The sequence below is a fragment of the Ylistrum balloti genome, unplaced genomic scaffold (assembly GCF_031769215.1).
Source record: "Ylistrum balloti isolate Yb309-2 unplaced genomic scaffold, AGI_CSIRO_Ybal_v1 Utg370038, whole genome shotgun sequence".
Classification (NCBI taxonomy): domain Eukaryota; kingdom Metazoa; phylum Mollusca; class Bivalvia; order Pectinida; family Pectinidae; genus Ylistrum; species Ylistrum balloti.
Genome location: NW_026782097.1, coordinates 2,982,905 through 3,004,695, shown reverse-complemented (window position 1 = coordinate 3,004,695; position 21,791 = coordinate 2,982,905). Strand labels below are relative to the sequence as shown.

The window sequence follows — 21,791 nt, the reverse complement described above, 5'->3', positions numbered from 1 at the left end:
CTGGTGAGTCTTCCAACCAACAGATCTGATATGGTATGTATGTTACACTGGTGACAGTCTTGTAACCAACAGATCTGCTATGGTATGTATGTTACACTGGTGAGTCTTCCAACCAACAGATCTGCTATGGTATGTATGTTACACTGGTGACAGTCTTGTATGTATGTTACACTGGTGACAGTCTTCTAACCAACAGATCTGCTATGGTATGTATGTTACACTGGTGAGTGTTTTAACCAACAGATCTGCTATGGTATGTATGTTACACTGGTGTGTGTTCTAACCAACAGATCTGCTATGGTATGTATGTTACACTGGTGACAGTATTCTAACCAGCAGATCTGCTATGGTATGTATGTTACACTGGTGACAGTCTTGTAACCAACAGATCTGCTATGGTATGTATGTTACACTGGTGAGTGTTTTAACCAACAGATCTGCTATGGTATGTATGTTACACTGGTGACAGTGTTTTAACCAACAGATCTGCTATGGTATGTATGTTACACTGGTTTTAACCAACAGTGTGCTATGGTATGTATGTTACACTGGTGTGTGTTCAGAACAGATCTGCTATGGTATGTATGTTACACTGGTGACAGTTTTCTAACCAGCAGATCTGATATGGTATGTATGTTACACTGGTGACAGTCTTGTAACCAACAGATCTGATATGGTAAGTATGTTACACTGGTGAGTCTTCTAACCAACAGATCTGATATGGTATGTATGTTACACTGGTGTGTGTTCTAACCAACAGATCTGGGTATGTATGTTACACTGGTGACAGTCTTCTAACCAGCAGATCTGATATGGTATGTATGTTACACTGGTGACAGTCTTGTAACCAACAGATCTGATATGGTAAGTATGTTACACTGGTGAAACCACAGATCTGCTATGGTATGTATGTTACACTGGTGAGTCTGCTATGGTATGTATGTTACACTAACCAACAGATCTGCTATGGTATGTATGTTACACTGGTGAGTGTTCTAACCAACAGATCTGATATGGTATGTATGTTACACTGGTGAGTCTTCTAACCAACAGATCTGCTGTGGTATGTACGTGACACTGGTGACAGTTTTCAAACCAGCAAAGCTGATATGGTAAGTATGTTACACTGGTGACAGTCTTCTAACCAACAGATCTGCTATGGTATGTATGTTACACTGGTGACAGTCTTCTAACCAACAGATCTGCTATGGTATGTATGTTACACTGGTGACAGTATTCTAACCAGCAGATCTGCTATGGTATGTATGTTACACTGGTGACAGTCTTGTAACCAACAGATCTGCTATGGTATGTATGTTACACTGGTGAGTGTTTTAACCAACAGATCTGCTATGGTATGTATGTTACACTGGTGACAGTCTTGTAACCAACAGATCTGCTATGGTATGTATGTTACACTGGTGAGTGTTTTAACCAACAGATCTGCTATGGTATGTATGTTACACTGGTGTGTGTTCTAACCAACAGATCTGCTATGGTATGTATGTTACACTGGTGACAGTTTTCTAACCAGCAGATCTGATATGGTATGTATGTTACACTGGTGACAGTCTTGTAACCAACAGATCTGATATGGTAAGTATGTTACACTGGTGACAGTCTTGTAACCAACAGATCTGCTATGGTATGTATGTTACACTGGTGAGTGTTCTAACCAACAGATCTACTATGGTATGTATATTACACTGGTGAGTGTTCTAACCAACAGATCTGCTATGGTATGTATGTTACACTGGTGACAGTCTTCTAACCAACAGATCTGCTATGGTATGTATGTTACACTGGTGACAGTCTTCTAACCAACAGATCTGCTATGGTATGTATGTTACACTGGTGAGTGTTTTAACCAACAGATCTGCTATGGTATGTATGTTACACTGGTGTGTGTTCTAACCAACAGATCTGCTATGGTATGTATGTTACACTGGTGACAGTATTCTAACCAGCAGATCTGCTATGGTATGTATGTTACACTGGTGACAGTCTTGTAACCAACAGATCTGCTATGGTATGTATGTTACACTGGTGAGTGTTTTAACCAACAGATCTGCTATGGTATGTATGTTACACTGGTGTGTGTTCTAACCAACAGATCTGCTATGGTATGTATGTTACACTGGTGACAGTTTTCTAACCAGCAGATCTGATATGGTATGTATGTTACACTGGTGACAGTCTTGTAACCAACAGATCTGATATGGTATGTATGTTACACTGGTGAGTGTTCTAACCAGCAGATCTGATATGGTATGTATGTTACACTGGTGACAGTCTTGTAACCAACAGATCTGATATGGTAAGTATGTTACACTGGTGACAGTCTTTTAACCAACAGATCTGCTATGGTATGTATGTTACACTGGTGTGTGTTCTAACCAACAGATCTGCTGTGGTATGTAGGTTACACTGGTGAGTGTTCTAACCAACAGATCTGCTATGGTATGTATGTTACACTGGTGACAGTTTTCTAACCAGCAGATCTGCTATGGTATGTATGTTACACTGGTGACAGTCTTGTAACCAACAGATCTGCTATGGTATGTATGTTACACTGGTGAGTGTTTTAACCAACAGATCTGCTATGGTATGTATGTTACACTGGTGTGTGTTCTAACCAACAGATCTGCTATGGTATGTATGTTACACTGGTGACAGTTTTCTAACCAGCAGATCTGATATGGTATGTATGTTACACTGGTGACAGTCTTGTAACCAACAGATCTGATATGGTAAGTATGTTACACTGGTGACAGTCTTGTAACCAACAGATCTGCTATGGTATATATGTTACACTGGTGAGTATTCTAACCAACAGATCATGCTATGGTATGTATGTTACACTGGTGACAGTCTTGTAACCAACAGATCTGATATGGTAAGTATGTTACACTGGTGAGTCTTCTAACCAACAGATCTGATATGGTAAGTATGTTACACTGGTGAGTCTTCTAACCAACAGATCTGATAGGGTATGTATGTTACACTGGTGTGTGTTCTAACCAACAGATCTGATATGGTATGTATGTTACACTGGTGACAGTTTTCTAACCAGCAGATCTGATATGGTATGTATGTTACACTGGTGACAGTCTTGTAACCAACAGATCTGATATGGTAAGTATGTTACACTGGTGACAGTCTTGTAACCAACAGATCTGCTATGGTATGTATGTTACACTGGTGAGTGTTCTAACCAACAGATCTGCTATGGTATGTATGTTACACTGGTGACAGTCTTCTAACAGATCTGCTATGGTATGTATGTTACACTGGTGACAGTCTTCTAACCAACAGATCTGCTATGGTATGTATGTTACACTGGTGAGTGTTTTAACCAACAGATCTGCTATGGTATGTATGTTACACTGGTGTGTGTTCTAACCAACAGATCTGCTATGGTATGTATGTTACACTGGTGACAGTATTCTAACCAGCAGATCTGCTATGGTATGTATGTTACACTGGTGACAGTCTTGTAACCAACAGATCTGCTATGGTATGTATGTTACACTGGTGAGTGTTTTAACCAACAGATCTGCTATGGTATGTATGTTACACTGGTGTGTGTTCTAACCAACAGATCTGCTATGGTATGTATGTTACACTGGTGACAGTTTTCTAACCAGCAGATCTGATATGGTATGTATGTTACACTGGTGACAGTCTTGTAACCAACAGATCTGATATGGTATGTATGTTACACTGGTGAGTGTTCTAACCAGCAGATCTGATATGGTATGTATGTTACACTGGTGACAGTCTTGTAACCAACAGATCTGATATGGTAAGTATGTTACACTGGTGACAGTCTTTTAACCAACAGATCTGCTATGGTATGTATGTTACACTGGTGTGTGTTCTAACCAACAGATCTGCTGTGGTATGTAGGTTACACTGGTGAGTGTTCTAACCAACAGATCTGCTATGGTATGTATGTTACACTGTTGAGTGTTCTAACCAACAGATCTGCTGTGGTATGCATGTAAAACTGGTGAGTGTTCTAGCCAACAGATCTGCTATGGTATGTATGTTACACTGTTGAGTGTTCTAACCAACAGATCTGCTATGGTATGTATGTTACACTGGTGAGTGTTCTAACCAACAGATTTGCTGTGGTATGTATGTTACACTGTTGAGTGTTCTAACCAACAGATTTGCTGTGGTATCTTTTCTAAGCTATAGTTTGTTGATGGGTTTTGTAAATTTTATGATTAAGGCTTATAGAAACAGCTACTTTATGTGTTGGAAACTGATTTATCACAGGTGAAGGCTGACATTCTGTAACAGAATCTTATTTGAGGTGAAACTTAGGATGAGATGTTACAGAAAGTCAGCCCAAGACTGAAGTAAATCAATCTTGGAACATATTCAGGTAATTTATTCTATTTTCAGGAAAATTAATGTGTCAAAATCATATTAAAAGGTTATGAATTATTTCCATCTCCAAGTTGTTTGTTACCATTGGATTTCCTCCTGTTTTGCTTATCTTTATGGTAATTTAAGCAATTTTTTTGATTAACTAAATGAGAAAGATATTTGCTTGAAGATTATTTGTATGTGTTAAGATAGGTACTTCTGTTTGCAGACATCAATGAATGCACAGAAAATGGGAAGCTTTGTACCAATGGCATGTGTGAGAACAGTGAAGGGTCATTCAGATGTGTTTGTAACCCAGGTTATCAACTGTCACCAGATGGAGCCTATTGTCTAGGTAATTTACTGATTCCTTTAATCCTTGACTATTTCAACACATTTCAGCAATATATTCATTGTCAAATTTTTGTTGTAATGATGTTGCACCAGCTGCAGCTGTTGTATTTATTTCTTGAACAGATATTGTAGGAGTACCCTTTAATCTGCTAAAATTTTATGGTGTTCTAAGATCTTAGTTAAATTTTCACTTAATTAACTAGTTTGATACATTATAATTTACTAGTCATAATCATAATGTAGTGTAAAATAACTTTTGCAGATTACAATGAGTGTGCTACCACTAGGATGTGTACTCATGGTCGCTGCATCAATATGAATGGTGGTTACAAATGTATCTGTAATATTGGATTCATGTCTACTCCTGACAACAGAGCTTGTATAGGTGAGATTTTCTTGTTTACCCTTGTACCAGCTTCTAATAACAAACATCAGTTTTAGATGTGATTTTTATATCCCTGCCTTTTTTTATGGCATCAAAATTTGATTATCAAAATTTAATTTGAGAAAGAAAAATATCAAATGTGTTGACCCTATCTAGGGATATCTGGGGTAAAAATTACTTACAATAACCATAGTTTGTTTCTTTTGGCTGTTTATTTATTCAGATATCAATGAGTGTAAGGCCAGACAGTCGCCATGTATTAATGGAATATGCATCAACAACCAGGGCAGCTTCAGATGTGAGTGTCCTCCAAATTTCCGTATGGGACCAGAGGGAAGAACATGCATAGGTAAGCCTCAGTTTTATGTATCTCTAAAGCTATACAATGCTTGATTGTGAAGTTTTTTGGTAGTTTTATGGAGAACAATAACATATCATCAGAAAGAATTGATAATGAATGATGAAATCACTCTTTTCCTTAAACAGTATTTGATGTAAAATCATTTATGTGCATGTGTTATATAGAATTTGTATGCCAGATATCTTGTGAACTCCTGGTCAGATTTATTCCATGTTCTTTCCATGACATCACACCATGAAAGTCTTCTCCTGTTTAGATTTTGGTGATAATCAATTACCCAGTAAGATCACTCTGAACCACAGCATGTTACAAGATATTTCATGAGTCTTTTAACAGTTAAATTTATACTTAAACCATAATATCACAAGTTCTACACTTGAGATTTTAGTGGTCATCAATCAAGGTTAATGGTCAAACAACATCAATGACCTCTTTTCAAATGAAAAGTTTTTGTTCTTGAAAACTAAGAAAGAAGGAAAGTGTGACAGTGTTATGAATTTATTACTGAACATCTGAGTCAGAATGTCAAGGGTTAATTTCATAAGATTGAATTGAACATGAATTATCTTACAGAATGGGATTGAAAGCCATTAGTTCGAAAACTTTGGTTTCACAATTAAAATTTGATATTTTTAATATAAATCTGTTAAATGTTCATAATTATATTGAGATTTTCCTGTTTTTGTGAGCAAGATTTTCCACATCAGGTGCTAAAGAAAATGCATATTATTGTAAAACCACAGAGCTCAACAAAAATATCTTATTTTACAATTTACAGTGTGTACATTTTTAAAAAGTACAGTGTATTTGAAATGTTTTTATTGCTGTTTTATTGTAAACAGATAGTAGGCGTGGCCAGTGTTACAGAGAGTACAGAAGTGGGCGTTGTTCCAGTGCTCTAGCTACCCTCATGTCTAAGGCCATGTGTTGTTGTATGGATACTGGTGGGGTCAATATCCTCAAAGGTTGGGGCCAGAGATGTGAACCCTGCCCCACCCCAGGGGATAGGGGCTACAGAGACTTATGTAGTGACATAGGAAGGACACCAGAGGGTGGTAAGTATTAAACACTTAGGTAACTGCAAACAATGAAATTTATACATTCTGTAAGATCGCATTAGGCTTTAAATATTAGTTGAAATGATTAATTTTGTGAAGCATTGAAATATAATTTACAATTGTACATTGATGATTGAAATTGCATATCAACATTGCTTGCCAGATAGTCAAACTGAACTGATGACTGAGTTGAATGGACTCAAAAAAGCTTGTCAGATAGTCAAACTGAACCAATAGCTAAGTTAAGGGGATTCAACAAAGCTTGTCAATTAGTGAAACTAAACTGATGGCTGAGTTGTGTGGATTTGGTAATTGTTTAAGACTATGACTTATTGTATTTCAGACATAAATGAGTGCCAGTTGAATCCTTATATATGTGTGAATGGAGCATGTGAGAACAGGGATGGCAGCTACAGATGCTTATGTAATCCAGGATTTGAATCTGATCCAACTGGAAAGTTATGCATTGGTAAATATACCAAAGGATCAAATAGTTCTAATAAATGTTTTTAAACAGATATTACAGTTCTTACAGGAGTTTTTATTTCATATGAGATCTATCACTCATAAATCAGATATGAAATGGAAACTAATTTAAGATTCTGTTTATTATAAATAACATTGACATTTTTGCAAACATTCATGTAAATAACTGTTTTAAACTGATAGTAAATCTTGTATGATGAGATTCTCACATAGTATAATTATCATTCTTTAGTGATGCTAAAATACATATGATACTACAAAGTTATGACATCACAAACATAATTGAAACAATGTTAATATTCAGCCAATCACAGCTCTGCAAGTTGCTGTTGTCTATGTGGTCAAACCACACTATATGATTTAGTGGTACTGTATTAATAACATGATCATTATTGATAAATTTCAAAGATTCTTCAAATATTAACTGCTTGTTTTAAAGATTATTTCACTTGCTAATTTAAAGGAAAGCAATTCTAAAGAAGTGGCAAGATATGTTCATTATTTTTTGAATTAAACAAAAAATTTGGATATTCATTAAGTTCAATTATGTATGATTTTTTTCACACCATGCAGAAGTGATATCTGGCAGAAAGCACTGTATCATTTAGAATGCTGTCTTGATTTTAATAGTTCAAAAGGTGATGACATAAATGTAAATGATAGGTTGATGGTAAATCATGGTTTATGTTGTCTTCATCAGATTTTATTACCTATTGTAGATATTGATGAGTGTGTGAAGTACCCTAGCTATTGTGATGGAGGACAATGTCGAAATACATTGGGAAGCTACCACTGTACATGTCCAGCTGGATATCGGTTTAAACAACAAACCTCCAGCTGTGAAGGTAAGAAAACATCCTTATATTATGTAATAACACTAGATACATATCACTTACTAGCTGTAGTACTGTATTGTGATTTCCTAACCATTTTGGTTCTTGTGCCACACTGTCAGGAAAACATTAATTTTCCTTTGTGAGGGTATACAGTAGTTACAGTTCCCCTCTCAGAGACTGTATATCATAAACTTAGATGGTTATAAATACTCTCGTTATTTGGGATTTTTTACGCTCATTTGGGAAAGATAATTGGTCAGTTGGAAAGAAATTTGAAGATGTCAAGTATATATTCTGTGACTTTGATCAAGTTATGAAATAAATCCAGTTGGGAATGATTGGTCCCAAAGAACCCAAAGAAAAAGCCCTGGTTATTGTCTGTGTATTTTGCTAAACATGTTGGCATTTTTATTACCAAAGTGAAAATACCATATTTATCCTGCAAGAAACCTTGGAGGACAGCGAAAAACATTTCTTAAATTAGGGGATGAGCTATTTACAGGACAATTTCATTGATTTATTGGCAGATTCTGTATAATTTTTGATACACAATGAATCACACTTGCTATGTTTATTCCTGAAAGGAATACAATATTTAAAATTTCATTAACAAAGATATTTTATCCCAGAAGAATCCTAATTTGTACTAATTTTAAAGTTTTATTATAATTCCAATGCTTTCATACCTAAATTGAACTCTTTTCTCAAAGCTTCATAACCAGCCAAAGATCTTCATTCAAATCTTAAAAATGATGTATATTCCCTTGTAGACGAGAATGAATGTGAAAGCAACCCATGCACCGATGCAGATTGCAAGAATACTCCTGGCAGCTTCCGTTGTATTTGTCGAGAGCCAGGTGCCTCCCTTGACTCTACAGGCAGGATCTGTGTTGGTAAGTAAATAGAATGTCTTACTGCTTTGTAAATAGAGTGAAGTCAGTTGTCTTGTTGTTTAAAAATTGAGATTCAGTTTATCTATCCAGTTGTCTAAATTAGAGTCCAGTTTCAGCTAATCTGTCCTATTGTCATACTTGGAATTTGAAATCCTTTTTTCTGTCCAGTTATTTAAGTCAAAGTCTGGTCCATTTGACTTAATTAGAGTTTAAACTTCATTCATCTGTCCAGTTGCATAAGTGCGAGTCCAAACTCTTCTTGTCTCTCCAGTTGTCTTAGAGTGTGGACTCCACTTGTCTCTCCAGCTTTCTTAGTTAGAGTTTGGACTCTGCTTGTTGGTCTAGTTGTCTGAGATAGAGTGTCGGTACTGTCTTGACTCTGCTTGTCTGTCCACTTATCTTAGGGTCTGGACTCCAATTGTCTGTCCATTTGTGGAAGTTGGAGTCAGGACTTAGCATGTCTGTCTAGTTGTCTAAGTTCTAGTTTGTACTCAACTTGTCTGACCAGTTGTCTCAGAGTGTAGACTCCATTTGTCTGTTCAGTTGAATAAATCAAAGTCTAATATCAGTATTCTAAGTTAGAATTTGGAATCAGCTTGTCTATCAACTTGTTTGAGAGTCTGGACTCAGTTTGTCTCTCCATTTGTATGAATATAATGAGGAATGGTACAAAAATGTAAACCAGTATTAAAAAATTTCTAGAATTCCAACGGAAATTCTCACATTATTTTGGTGATTTGCAGAATTTTACTAAAGCAACAATCATAATTTTATGTTTTGATTATTAGACAACAGAAAGGGAGCATGTTGGCTGGAGATCCGTAATGGAATGTGTGAAAACAATATGAGGGCACTGGTTACCAAGGGCGAGTGTTGTGGAAGTATTGGCAAAGCTTGGGGCAGCCCTTGTGAGATATGTCCACCAGCATGTAAGTGACTTCTGTATCAGACTTCCTAACTATCCACCACTTTCATACTGTGTATAGTATGAGATATGTCACACTTTAAGCAACAAGAGTTAAATTGCCTGATTGTCATCATTTAAACCATCTGTGTTATGTTGCTTAAAGTCAACATTCAAAACGTCTGTGTCATACTGCCTGACTTCATCTCCTATTCCAAGCCTTACTTTGTCACATTTTAAACCACTTCTGTGTTGTACTGACGATCTACATTTCCATTTAAAACATTGCTGTGTCATATTTCTTAACTATCTATCTCCATTTAAAACATCTGTGTAATACTGCCTAACTATGTCACCGTTTAAGCAACAAGAGTTAAATTGCCTGATTGTCATCATTTAAACCACGTCTGTGTTATGTTGCTTAAAGTCAACATTCAAAACGTCTGTGTCATACTGCCTGACTTCATCTCCTATTCCAAGAACATAAGGATCAAGGAATTGTACCTTGATGAAAAGTGTCATGAGGTGAAGGAAATAAGGACTTTCTTTTGTAACAAGATTTATTAGGTCACTGAGTCTTCACAGTTTGTGATTTGTGATTTGCAACTGTGGTAAATATAATCATCTATTTTATTTAAACATATTGTTATCTTTTTCAGCACAATTAAAATGCCCCCCTGGCTATGCACCAAAAAGTGGAGTTTGTATTGGTGAGTTATTCTGTAATTTTGAAACATGTGACAATCCTCTGGACTGGTTGACTCAACTCCCCAAAAAAATACCAGGGTTTTATTATGGTAAAACTTGACCCATCTTGATCAAATTAAATTTTTTTTGTAAGAAACCTTGTGCTATTTTTTGTTGTTGGCACACTTTTTTAATTTTTGATAGTTTGATATACTGGTTATAACTATCATCAGCTCTGAGTGAACATGTGTTTTGTTTTCATTTCAGACATCAATGAGTGTGAGCTGTACTCAAACCTGTGTCAGGGGGGAGGTGAATGTGTGAACACACCAGGATCATTCACATGTAATTGCCCACCAGGCCTAAGTCTTGATTCCACAGGACGCACTTGTATTGGTATGTGAAAATTAAAAAGATACAAAAAGATGGAAAAACTTTTTTTGTCAAATGATTAATTCATCGATTTTGAAATACACTTACAAAATTTCAGTCAGGAGCAGACCTGCAAATGATAATATACTAGATGTATAAGTATTTTCTTGGTGCACAACAGATAAGAACAACCTCTTTTTTCTGTCTGTGAACAAATACATGTTGTCCAACCTTTGTTATTAACTAAATTTGAAAATATATTTTTTGTCTGATTGTTTCAGATATGAGAGAGTCTACCTGTTACCTGGGCTTCTCTAGAGGCATCTGCACCAAACCTCTTTCAGGTCTGTATCTGAAAGCTGACTGTTGTTGCTCACTGGGTAGAGGCTGGGGAACCGTTTGTGCTGCCTGTCCAGCTCGTGACTCAGGTAAAATGTTCATACTTGACTCAGCCTTTTATAGATACAGTGTTTTTCGTCGACTATTGAAAGTGGATTTTTTGTGAATATTTCAGATGTTCAATACTATCCTAAAGAATAATACCAAACAGGTATCTAAAGAAAAAGCAAATAATTACAAGGCATTTTGCTGGATTGAATCATTAGAATACAGATATACTGGTGTTTTAAAAAGATTATTAATTGTTGTTGCCTGATATGTTACAGTGGAGTACCAGGCTCTGTGTACCAATGGAGGTGGCAGACCAAAAGGTAAAATATTAAAATCTACATATCAACCTCATTTCAGACTTGTTCCAATAATTTTTCAGTCTGCAGGGGTCAGAAATATTCCTGAAATTTAAAAACATCCTTCATTAAGTTTGTCCATACAAAAGTGTACATTTTAATCTCAGAAGAAATATTTAAGGGAATTTCTCTTTAATTATTTTGTGTAAAAAAAGATATTGCCAAAAGTTTGAGAAACAACTAGTGCCATTACGATGTCTTTTTGGATATATAGGGGACATATACTTTTGAAAAGTCCTTGAATTTGGCTTTGTGGCCTTGAATCCTGATCTGTGGCTTAACTGAAGACGTTCTTGATTATGTGATTCACTGGTCAATATATAAGTACATAATTATACACAAATATGAATATGGGGAAATGTACTTTCAATCCAATTTGAAAGATGACTCTTTGTTTAAACTCCTAGTCTGTCAATTCTACATACTGGGTCTGTCAATTCAAAGGCAGATTGATTTTTTTGTCTCAATCTGTTAGACCTCAAGAAAATTGGTGAATTAGCATTGAAATAATGAATGAAAAAGTCTGAAGCAAAATTGTAAATGTGAAATTGAATGAAATCCTTGAATAATCCTTGACCTTGATCACATCTTTAAGCACCCTGACATACAGTTACCTGATTGAAGCTTTGTTTATATTGACATTTCAGACATCAATGAGTGTATGCTCTATCCAGGAATCTGCAGTAACGGCATGTGTCAAAATACATTTGGCAGTTTTGTATGTACCTGTAACCAAGGATTTGCTCTAGACAACACTGGCTTCAACTGTACAGGTATAATATTTGAGTAGACAATCAAGAAAGATTAGTTATCTATCCTTGACCAACTACTTTAAAAGTTGATTTATACAATGTTCAATTTTTTGTGGTTTAATGAAAAACTTGTTGCGAAAAAGAAGCATGGTAAGGAAATATATAGTAGTCACTTTGTGCCTTTGTGTATGAGTGGGTGCATCTGTGTATGTTGTGTACAAGATATCTTGTGAACACAATTAACTTCATTCATTGGGAACCTTGATAGTCAATCGGAAAAGCATTAGCCTGCATCACCTCAAGTGAAGGTCTGAGGTGTGAGGTTCCATAATATTTACCCATAACTGTTATAGTTTCTCATAAAGCTGAGAAACAGACCAGTCCCTACTGTCTTGGTTGTGTCCTTTGGCAAGAATTTTTACCCTAACTGTTCTGATGACATGCTACTGGCCTCCTGTTTGTTGTTCATTCAAGATAATCACAAACTATTTCATGGGAGTCCTTGCTTCAAAATTACTGTTGCTGATGACAAGGTGATAAACGAAGCAATCATTAAATGACCAAGATATTTCTGTTATATTGTTGCAACCAAATGTTTTTATTTTTTTTTTTTTGTTAAAAACACTGTATATGGACTTGACAAAATAATTCAATTCATAATCTGATTTGCTTACACAGCTGGTAAGGGAAAACCTGATTAAGATGAAAAATTTCCTCTGATGATGGAAAAGCTGAATATGTTGTTTCTACTTGTAGACATTGATGAGTGTCGTATCTCATTTGGAGTATGTGGTAATGGAACTTGTCAGAATACACCTGGAATGTTCCGTTGTGTCTGTAACAAGGGCTTCAAGGGCATCATGATGGATCAAATGTGTGTCGGTAAGTGTATCCACCACACCTTGGTAAGTGTATCCACCACACCTTTGTCTAAGTGTGAGAATATGTATGATAACAAGGAATTAAAAGTAAATTCTAGATCAGTTCTATTGTTTTACTTCTAATTATTCATCAGTACCTTTTCATGAACAGTAATCTTTCATTGAAAACTGTTTAGTTCCATTACTATTTGCCATGCTGTTAAATATTTTTTTATAACACATCAATAACCGATAATTTAGTGTAAAAGTGGGTTAATATGATAGAGACTTATACGTTTGTAGATATTGATGAGTGTGATGAGCAGCCAGGCCTTTGTAGAGGGGGCTCCTGTGTCAATACCGTTGGTGGTTATTTTTGTGAGTGTCCAGATGGTCATGTCCTTTCACCTGATGGTCAGTCCTGTACTGGTAAGTATTAACTTTATATAATGTTTACATGTAAAGGCATATTAGACAAAAGTAAACATTTGAACTTAGTAATAAGTAGTTTAAATGAAGTGATAAAAAACATTCAAACCTGACTTCTCGAAAAAAAGATACAAAAATATTTACAACATAGGTGTGCAGACAAAGATCACTTGTAAAGAGCATACCCAATGATTGATGAAAATGTTTAGATTATTAATTAACACATTAATTAATTTGTTTACTTTATTGTACAACAGTATTTACTCTACCCATTCACCTATGTACATATATGTCCTTACATTCTTTCAATAACATGGTCCTACTGATATTATCATAAGTGGAGCTTGAAGCCTTTGAGAGTTGTTGTAATTAGTGATAATCCTCTTAAAAGACATCCCTTTTAGAGGATAGAAAAAGCATTTAATCTTTCTTAATAATATTTTTGACCCACCATCTGGCATGTTCAAATTACTCCTTGTTCATGATCTGCCATCCATCCGGCATTATACCATTATTGTAATTGCTGTTTCTTTTTAAGTACTGGATGGATGATTTCAGATTTCATATGTAGGTTTCCTTTGGTCACTTGTAGTACCTTTCAATTTAGGAGAAGCACTCAAGAGTAGATTTGTATATAGATTCCCCTTGGTACTTAGTAGAGCCCATTTAAATCTGAGACTGATCTGCAAAACAAACTTGGAAACAGGCAGTCATCTTGGATTTTAGCTACATAAGGCTTTTTTATCAGTGATAATGAAAAAGCATTCAATGAATCATTCTCAAAATTCAGATATCAGTTGTCCCTGGTCTCTTTGCAGCCATTTAAAATTTTCTTAAATGTTTTCTTAAAGTTCAGTTCTCTCCTTTGTTGTGAACTCGATGGTTTATTTGTAAACTGCATATATAAGTTAAAGTTAGAGTAAGTTTTATTTTGAAATTTCAAATATGAAAAAAGGAAACAAATGGAAACTGCATATGCAGAAGAAAACCAATGAGTAACTCAAGGTTTCTCTTCAAAGATACTTAAACCATAGGCTAGAGTTTATTTGTGATAACAATCTGTCTTGCTAGTTACTGTTTCTGTACATGACAGTAATGGAATAACAGGGTGACTTATTTATACTTTGTTTATGGGAAGGAAATTGAGTCTCCCTCTTTACTTTTCTAGATGTGGATGAGTGCTCAGAGAGCCAGAGTATCTGCAATAATGGAATATGTGAGAACTTCCTGGGTGGTTATCATTGTCGTTGTTTTGATGGCTATATCGCCACCCGAGATCACACTACCTGTGTAGGTAAGTATAACCCACTCATTTCAGCCTACTTTGGCAATGCCTTATGTAGGTCAACATTGTGATTTCATTATGTTGAACCAAATGGAGTGTTATTTGAAATAGATATAGGGATAATATTGCCTGTGGTTGTTTTCGCCCATGAATAAGATTTTTCATTTTCCCTAGTGTAAATTTCACCCTACAATACTTAAATGTATACATTTTTTATATTTTAAGAAACAAGACCACTTTTTTTATTTCTCTCTTTGTGAAGGGGTGAAACAGCTAAAGTTAAAATGGAATGAATGAGTTTCTCATATGTAGTATCTATAGCTGGTGTATTCCATGTTCTACAGATGATAATGAGTGCGCGGAAAGAAATGGTGGATGTGCGTCATTGTGTGTTAACACTCCCGGGTCATTTGTATGTGGCTGTGACCCAGGCTTTGTACTGCTCCCTGACCAGAGGTCATGTGGTGGTAAGAACTATTGTAATCTGACTTATTCTTACAACAGGATAAATAAAGTGAATGTTTATCAATGATGTTGATGTAATATTTGTATTGGAATATTATAGATTTTTTTTATGCAACTACCTTTGATTGCACTTGTGCTGTTCAGTGAGTTTTCTTTTTGTCTTGTAAATGGGAGCTTGAAGCTTCAACAGTGAAGTAAGAACTTCTTATGACAGTCTTCAGTCTTGTTACAAAATGATGGAAAAGAATGACGAAGATCAAGGTCACAACATTGTTAATAAACTTATAACAGGCATGTCCTAAACCACCTTTCTTGAGTTTTAATTACTTCAAACATGTACTTTGCTTTTCAGATGTAAATGAATGTAAAGAGGAGACGGACATTTGTCAGGGTGGAAAATGTACAAATCTACCTGGGAGTTATAAATGTACCTGTACTGATGGCCTGATTCCTTCTGTTGATGGGAAAATGTGTTTAGGTAAGGATACAGGACAATAATCTGGCTGCAGGTGGCAGATATTTTGAAACAGTACTGTTTGAGGTAAAATATCTATAACCTGTGTGTGTTTGAGATAAATTCTACACTTTTAGTGGTGTAAGATTTCCTTGTTCACCTTAGGGTTGAGTCAGAGGGAAATCTCCTTTCATAATTATAAAGTCACGTCCACAATGCAAAGCATGGGGACAGCAATGGCATATTCATAAGGAGGACTGCAGGCTTAGAGAAAAAGGATCATTCATATCCTTGTTAGGGGGACTTGAGATGGGGGACCTCAACATTTTGGGGAATATTAATAAGTTATAACATAAACATTCTCCCAAGGTTGAGATCCCCGTCTCTTACTGCAAATGGGGTAAAAGATTCTATTAATCTTAGATATTGCAAATTTTTGAAATGTTATTCTTGGCTTGACTTTAATAAAAGTTCTTGACTGAGATTAAGAAAATGCAGGTACCATATTAATTTGTAGAGAAATTTCCTTTAATTCTATTTTGGATATACAGTACACATTATGTGTTGTGGTACCTAAACACCAGCACAGTGTTGGTTCTCAATATCTGTCACTGATGGACTTAGTTGAAACGCGGTTGAAACATCGGCTCATCCGTTCACATTAGCTTAACACCTGAGTATCACCTGTATACTGACAACAACTCAACTCCTTGTAGATGGGTGTCAGTTTGTGTTGTTTATAGCAATGCCATATCTGGTAGTGGGATGTTGAGTTGCACCCCTTGATTATGGCGTATGATATCGCAAACGAAAGTGGTCAGTACATGAATTTGATCAATAAATTGTATTTATCCATAGATAACATGGCATAAAACTACATGTTAGGAAATGAGAGAAAGGTAATTTACATGAGATTACATCAAATATCTATATAATGTGAGACAGGTACAGTTTTTTTCATTATTTGCATTTATAGAAAGTGGATCGTATGAACGGATCTTAATAGTTTTTGAAACAGAGAAATAAATGACCCCAGAATCTTTGAAACTGCTTTGCTGCCAACCAGAATATACTGACAGGCGTATCAGCAGTCAATTATGAATCTGATGACTTTGAGCTCTTGAGTAAACTTGAAAGATTGATGTTAAAAACATTCAGTCTGTTACATTATGTGGCAACTTTGTCTTATTATGATTGAATTTTAATTTTAGTACACATTTAAAGTTTGATGTGGCTATGCTTTTGTATTAGTGATGTACGCAAGAGTAACGCAACACTTTACGCATGGTGTTTTATCTATTGATTGGAAACAGGGATTTTACAGGTATACTACATTTATAAGGTAATTCTACACACAAAGCATCATTTTCATGAAACCTTAGAATGTATTTATATATTTTTCTTTTGCCTATCCTGTAGATGTTGACGAATGCTTGGCTAACAGGAACCTGTGTCTGAATGGACAGTGTCAAAATAACTACGGATCATATGTTTGCATCTGTGAAACAGGATTCTCTGTCAAGATGGAGACAAGGAATCCAGGGTGTACAGGTACTGTAGGATATCCATCTAATGGTCGTTATAATTTGAAAGGGTTTGTTAGATAGCTGTGACACATGATTTGAGTCATATGGTTTCTTACTTATTAGTAACTCTGTAAAAACGTTTCTGATATGAATGTCAACAATCTGGTAAATGTTTACACGATGAGTTTGTAAAGCCTTAAACTGTTTTGTCAGTTTGATTTTGGTCAGATCTGAAAAACAGTCATGTATGGATTGAGATTTGAGCAGTTTGATGTAGACATATTTATGGAAGATGTTTATCTTTAATATAAACAAAGACTGAAATATGCATTTTATGAGTTTTATGTACTCTTTGCTGGGTGAAGACAACAGGTATTTTCGAAAGCTCACAAAGACGTTTTTCAATTGATTTATTTGTTAAAGATAAACATCTTCTCAAAACATAGTCCTGTACATTGTACTTCAGGATTACTTTATATTTTTTTATACCCATTTACAGCATCAAATGACAAAATGAAAAAAATATGTATGTTATGTTAAATGATACACAGATGAAAAATATCAGGTTTTGTGATTGCAGATGACAATGAGTGTGAATTGGGTACAGGTGGGTGTGATTCCCATGCAGTGTGTATCAACACCATCGGCTCCTACAAGTGTGACTGTAAACCAGGCTACACAGGCGATGGATTTACATGTAGAGGTAGCTATGAGATAAAGACTTGCTCCATCTGTCAGATTACCAGAAAAGAAAAACTGATGCTGCAGTCTATATATGTATTCTTTAGATATGCTGTATCTTTGTCTGTTATTAAATTTACTTTGTATTGAAATATTTACAATATTTGAATTCATTGTTGATAAGAACATTTCAATCATTTTCACTTGACAAGACTATGTTTGAAGGAATTTCAGCATTTTCCGAAAGCATTATGTTTCTCCACGTTTGAAGGAATTTCAGCATTTTCCGAAATCATTATGTTTCTCCACTACTAATTATTATCCTTTATCAAGCAGAAGTATAACACTGGCCTAGATCCCAAAAATTTTCAGGTCACCTGAGACAAAGTCTCATTATTGCCTATTTCGATCACCTTTTGTCAGGCATTGTGTGTCTGTAAACTTTTGATATTTTCCACTTCTCAAAACTCGAGAATAGATTTCGGTGAAATTTTTCAGAAACCCTAAGGGCCTGAGGGGCAGGGCCAAAAGCAGTCAAATTCAATCAAATTTTGAACATCTTCTTTTCAACACCCAAGTATGGTAGAATCAAATGTTCATGGATAGGAGTGATTTTTGCCTCTGGGGAGGGGGTCAAGGTTACTATAGTTTATATAGGATAAGTACATTTTTTAACGTATTTTGTTTAATTTCCATTTGAAATATTTCAAACTTTGTTGAAATTATGAGAAAAGAACGATGCTCGATGGTATGCACAAATTGTTCCTGGCTGACCCCCAACTGCTGATGCGTAAGGACCAAAAGGGATGAAATTGACTCAAATTTCAAAAATCTTATTCTCAACAGTGGTAGTATCTTCATGGTTGAACACTTGAAAGCTTCTTACCCTATCACATTTCTATTCAATATTGCTTACCTCAGGTGACCGTCAAGGGCAATAGGCCCCTTCAATTCAACTACATACTGTTTGTGAAAAGATTTCATAATAAAAATTATCGTACATAATGTGTATTATTAACTGAAAACTGATTTCTACTCCATTGTAATATTTAAATGTACTGATACAATTAAAACTTTACCACAGACAGTAACGAATGTACACGTGACAATGGAGGCTGTGATCTTGATGCTACCTGTATCAATGTTCCTGGCAGCTTCAAATGTGTCTGTGATGATGGCTTTTCTGGTGATGGTTTCCAATGCAGAGGTAATTACTGAACATTCCACTTAATATAACATCACTTAAAGTCATTTCACTCATTATCACTTTTAAGTTAATGTCATGGTGTCTTTAAGAATAGTCCAGTCTTCTAGAAAACAATGCAATGAAACTTCAGTTGATGTTGGAGGTTGTGATGTTTTCTACTCTTGATATCACTGTAAGAAAATGATGCATTAGTGAACAATGTCACCAAGTGAAACAAAAGATTTTTTCCTGATATTTGAAGCAATTAATTCACAAAGTTCAGAAAAGGGGAGAGGAGCCAACACCTTGCTTCTGGGTGGCAATGTGTCAGGTTTGTCATCTACCTGGTAATTCACAAAGTTGCATCAAAGCTGTGTTTAGATAAAGAAAACTCTGTTCCTACTTCAAGGTTGTTCAAATGTATTTAGAGCAGAATGTAACTTATGATTGATATGATAAGAAGCACAGACATTTATGTCTTTATGAAATATTTAAATCCTTGCTTGTGTTTGTTGTTGTAGATGTGGACGAGTGCACACTCGATTCAACACTGTGTAGGAATGGTCAGTGCCTCAACTTCCCTGGTGGATTCCGATGTGACTGTGACATGGGGTTCGCCCCTACAGTAGATGAGAAGGCATGTGTAGGTTGGTAAGAGTTCATGTTAGAGTTACGAATTATGTAGCTCACAATAACCCTGATCATAAAAAAGTCCCTTGAAGTGATATTAAATCAATAATTGATACACTTCAACACTACAAGTATGTGATATTCAGCTAATGCCATCTTCTAATATCAACTGTTTATTTACAATAAGTAAAGAAATACTGAGCAGACTTTTAATAAAAATTGTGAAGAGATAGATATCTGCACACATGACATCTTTACAAATGTGTGAATGACACAGAGTTTATATTTATACTGCTGTGTTTCTGACTCCATTTTACTTGACACTGGTGAAAGAGTATTGTAGCAGGGAGGGGTGCACTATAACAGGAACGGATATCATATAACAGGAAGGGGTGCTGAACTCCAATGTTAAAGTATTGTAACTAGAAGGATGACACATTTGTATTTCTGTAGTCTTTTCATTTGAGGTCTCTACATTCACAGCAGATATATCAATTTCTAAACATTTAACTTTAAATTGAGAAATTTATTACTGTGCAAAATTTGTTATGTTTTGCACAATAATTTACATTTAATTGTTGAATTTGCTTCAGAAATTCAAACAAACTTGATTAATATGTGTTTTTGTGTTTTACAGACATAAATGAGTGTGACACCTTTCACAACCTATGTGTCAATGGCGAGTGTGAAAACCTGGTAGGTTTGTTCAGGTGCAACTGTAACCAAGGCTTTAGACTGGACCAGTCAGGTGGCAATTGTACAGGTAAAGTTTGTGCTACTCAGCATTTGTGATCCTTAATAATGAATAATTTTCTGATCAGTAGAAAATGATGTAAAGATTTACTTTGCATGAAAAAATGTTCTTATACAGGAAAGTGTTTAGCTTATCACATATGTTTATTCTATTCTATACATATAAAATATATCTGCTGAATGCTAATTTCAGATGGTTTTTCACTTCAAGAGGACAGAGTAGGTTCTAAGTATACTGTAAAATCATAGATACTTGTAGGGCTCAATTTTTCACGATTTTTCAAAAATCACGATTTCATGGACACTTGATTTTGTGGATGAATATAGCTGTATTAATCTCCTTATCCTTATTTTATAAAGGGTACCCACACAACCGTTGAACATGAATTCCCCCACCAAAATTAATGATTTTGCAGTAACTGATCAATGTTATTTTACTTGACAGATATAAATGAGTGTACCAATCCTGACAACTGTTTGTATGGGACATGTGTAAACACTGAGGGAGGCTATATCTGTCAATGTCCTGCTGGCTATGAAACCAACCCCACAGGAACAGGCTGCATAGGTAATCACAGAAAAACATACCCTGGCACTGAGAAACAATCACAGGATCAAAATGATACAAGTTTTTATGGGTTTTTTTGTATTTTCAATGTTAAATTCTGAAACAGATACTTCTCAAATTTCTCTGGAAATCGCTGTATGATGAGAATACTGAGTTAAGTGAATGAAAGCTTTTTTTTATATGATGGTTCAGATTTTGTGATTTTTCCGAAAGCTTCATGTGAAAAAGGTCGTATATTTCACAAAAGTGTTGTAATGGGGTTTTTTTTTTGTTCTTTATTGGCAATGGGTTTTGTTTTTGTTCTTTATTGGCAATGTTATTTCATTCTGTCTTTACAGTTTTTTCCATACTCGAAAAAAGCTTTCACAGTATTAAATATGATTTCCTTAAGAAATTTGTTAATTCCTCATCATTAACTGAATTACTTGAAAGGGAAGTACATTCAAGGTAATGCTGAGGTATGTAATGTACACTATGAATACATTGTAGATAAACGACTGGGCACCTGTTACATGACAGTTCCTGAGAATCGACCGTATGGAATATGTACCGATGTGATAACCCTGGACACATACCGCGCCACTTGTTGTTGTAGTATTGGAAAAGGATGGGGAGAGGATCCTGGCTACTGTGAAAAGTGCCCTGTCAATGGTACAAGTAGGTATATATATAGCTACCAGGTGTACTGTTAATAGAACACTTTAAGTTTGTCAGTGAGACAATGGCTATCAACAGGAAGTGTC

The 21,791-nt window shown here is 35.4% G+C and overlaps 1 protein-coding gene across 1 annotated transcript in view; it reads left to right on the top strand.

Annotated features, from left to right (window-relative positions):
- LOC132549014 (fibrillin-2-like) overlaps positions 1–21,791 on the top strand; it is an 83,696-nt gene that overhangs the window by 34,446 nt on the left and 27,459 nt on the right. Inside the window, exons 12-36 of the mRNA XM_060212926.1 lie at positions 4,607–4,732; positions 4,994–5,116; positions 5,340–5,465; positions 6,320–6,532; positions 6,879–7,004; positions 7,741–7,866; positions 8,628–8,750; positions 9,539–9,679; positions 10,314–10,364; positions 10,609–10,737; positions 10,995–11,141; positions 11,379–11,423; positions 12,107–12,232; positions 12,968–13,093; positions 13,375–13,500; positions 14,669–14,794; positions 15,130–15,252; positions 15,603–15,728; positions 17,124–17,255; positions 17,811–17,933; positions 18,996–19,118; positions 19,619–19,744; positions 20,365–20,490; positions 20,926–21,048; positions 21,538–21,705. Of these exons, the coding sequence (XP_060068909.1) occupies positions 4,607–4,732; positions 4,994–5,116; positions 5,340–5,465; positions 6,320–6,532; positions 6,879–7,004; positions 7,741–7,866; positions 8,628–8,750; positions 9,539–9,679; positions 10,314–10,364; positions 10,609–10,737; positions 10,995–11,141; positions 11,379–11,423; positions 12,107–12,232; positions 12,968–13,093; positions 13,375–13,500; positions 14,669–14,794; positions 15,130–15,252; positions 15,603–15,728; positions 17,124–17,255; positions 17,811–17,933; positions 18,996–19,118; positions 19,619–19,744; positions 20,365–20,490; positions 20,926–21,048; positions 21,538–21,705 (3,150 nt within the window). The remainder of the gene's footprint in view (positions 1–4,606; positions 4,733–4,993; positions 5,117–5,339; positions 5,466–6,319; positions 6,533–6,878; positions 7,005–7,740; positions 7,867–8,627; positions 8,751–9,538; positions 9,680–10,313; positions 10,365–10,608; positions 10,738–10,994; positions 11,142–11,378; positions 11,424–12,106; positions 12,233–12,967; positions 13,094–13,374; positions 13,501–14,668; positions 14,795–15,129; positions 15,253–15,602; positions 15,729–17,123; positions 17,256–17,810; positions 17,934–18,995; positions 19,119–19,618; positions 19,745–20,364; positions 20,491–20,925; positions 21,049–21,537; positions 21,706–21,791) is intronic.